This window comes from Bipolaris victoriae, assembly GCF_000527765.1.
Source record: "Bipolaris victoriae FI3 unplaced genomic scaffold scaffold_220, whole genome shotgun sequence".
In the NCBI taxonomy this organism is placed as follows: domain Eukaryota; kingdom Fungi; phylum Ascomycota; class Dothideomycetes; order Pleosporales; family Pleosporaceae; genus Bipolaris; species Bipolaris victoriae.
The window spans coordinates 7,682-9,555 of NW_014575172.1; the positions used below are offsets into that span (position 1 = coordinate 7,682).

At 37.5% G+C, this 1,874-nt stretch overlaps 1 protein-coding gene across 1 annotated transcript; it reads right to left on the reverse strand.

The window, feature by feature from the left end:
• Nucleotides 1–808: 808 nt before the first annotated feature.
• On the reverse strand, nt 809–1,203 carry COCVIDRAFT_31959 (hypothetical protein; the record flags this gene model as incomplete). The annotated part of the gene is made up of 3 exons (XM_014694764.1): nt 809–880; nt 940–1,005; nt 1,186–1,203. The coding sequence occupies 3 exons, from the start codon at nt 1,201–1,203 to the stop codon at nt 809–811; spliced, it is 156 nt and encodes a 51-aa protein (XP_014550250.1).
• Between the last annotated feature and the right edge of the window lie 671 nt (nt 1,204–1,874).

Here is a 1,874-nt window from a genome sequence, read left to right on the forward strand (position 1 = left end):
TTAAGCTTAGATCTTAAGTTGCGAGAGATCTCTCTAGCATTTCTACTAGATTTTAACTGCCTCAGCCCTTAACTGCAGAGCTCCTTTCTTTATAGTCTCTCTCTTTATATAGAACTAGCATAGCTCAATACAGTTATAGTCTAGTGAGTTACTACACTAGAGTAGTCTCTTAACGTCGTGTAGGCGATAGATTACACTCTAATAGTGGTAGGCGTGGCTAGATACCTTATTCTCTATTACAACAGTCTGAGGTCTATCTTAGAGGCATTCTTTAGCGAAAGGAATCAGCTTTGGGATCAGAACGCAGGTCTGATATCTCCACCAGTCTATGCCACCTCCAGATTTACGCACTAGCTTGCCTATCTTCTCTGCCTATCTTTATTAAGGCTTTCTACCACGCTTATTACGCAGCCCTATTCTCTCTATAGCTAAAAACAGCTCCCACTCCTCTCGCTTCAAAGGCTTAAGCTTAGCGTTTAGCTGTTTAATCCAACAAGCAGCGTCCTCTTTCTCTACCTTCGTCTCTAGCTAGTAGATATAGCATAGACCTTTTTTGTCATACAAGAAGCAGCCCCAGAACATAAACTTAGAGTATCCCTTCTACCTCTCACAGATGCAGCTCTTAACTACTCTCTCGTCTGCCTTTCTCTAGACTCTATAGCCCCTACGTCGATAGTTAATCACCACTAACGTCTCGTCTGTCCAGATAACATTCTTCCAATCCTCTAATATCTAGTCCTTATACTCTAATGCTTACTTAAGACGAGCACTCCTTATCTCCTGTATTAACCTAGGCTTCCTTATTAGCTTAGTCTTCCTGTATCCTACTGCTCTTAACACCCTCTAGACGGTAGAGGCAGAGATTTTGACTCCTTAGAGACTAAGCCCACTAGTAAGGTCAGCACAGCTCTTCTCTCGTCCATATCTATCGTGTCGTACTTGTTGAAATATCTGCTCCTTCACCTCCTCTGCCTGCTTAGCAGGTCTACCAGGCTTTAGAGCATCCTAAACATAGTGTGGAAGGATCTTAATAGGAAGGTCGTTTAGCTCAAAGCCTGCAGCAATAGCTCTACTATAGATACAATCTACAGTACGAGGATTAACGCCAGTTAGCGCAGAGACTTGTGACGTATTTTTGCCAATAGGAGGTGACTTTAACGCGATTACTAAGGTACGGGTATATACATCAGTATAAGAAGCCATAGTAAAAAAGATAGCTACGTAGTAGTAGGTAGACTAATTAGACAGCCCCTCAGCTCAAAGGTAGGAGTTGCGCTAAGAAGAGTTGCACCGAAGCGCCAAGATTAGCGTCAGACAATACTTTTAAAAGGCACCTCCGTATACTAAGGAGAATTATACTATATATCTTAACTACTACTTAAGATAGATACGTTACTACTAGAACTAGGAGTAACTAAGCTTAAATTAAGAGGCTTCTAATACTCGAGAGGTAAATCCGTAAAGGCACTCTAAGTACTAGAAGATAAGTTAATTAATAGATTAGAACTATTAAACTCTAGAATGCCTTCTTACTCTAACTCTTTAACCTCTTAACTCTCTATACTAATTATCTTCTTAGTCTACGTCTCTAATAAATCTATTTATAGCTATAACTACTACTTTTAAGTAGAATAAATTTATAACTTTAGTTAAGCTATCTTATACGCTTTTATTAAAGTTTTTTATATCTTATAACTCTCTTTAATAAAAGCCTATAACTTGTTTTGTTTAGTAGTAAGATACTTAGACTATTACTTAGTAACTTAGATATTATACTACTAGCTATAATAAAGATATTTACTACATTTTCTAAAATAGATATATACTTTCTATACCCACTTATTCTTATTATAACTTAAATATTTTTAAACTAT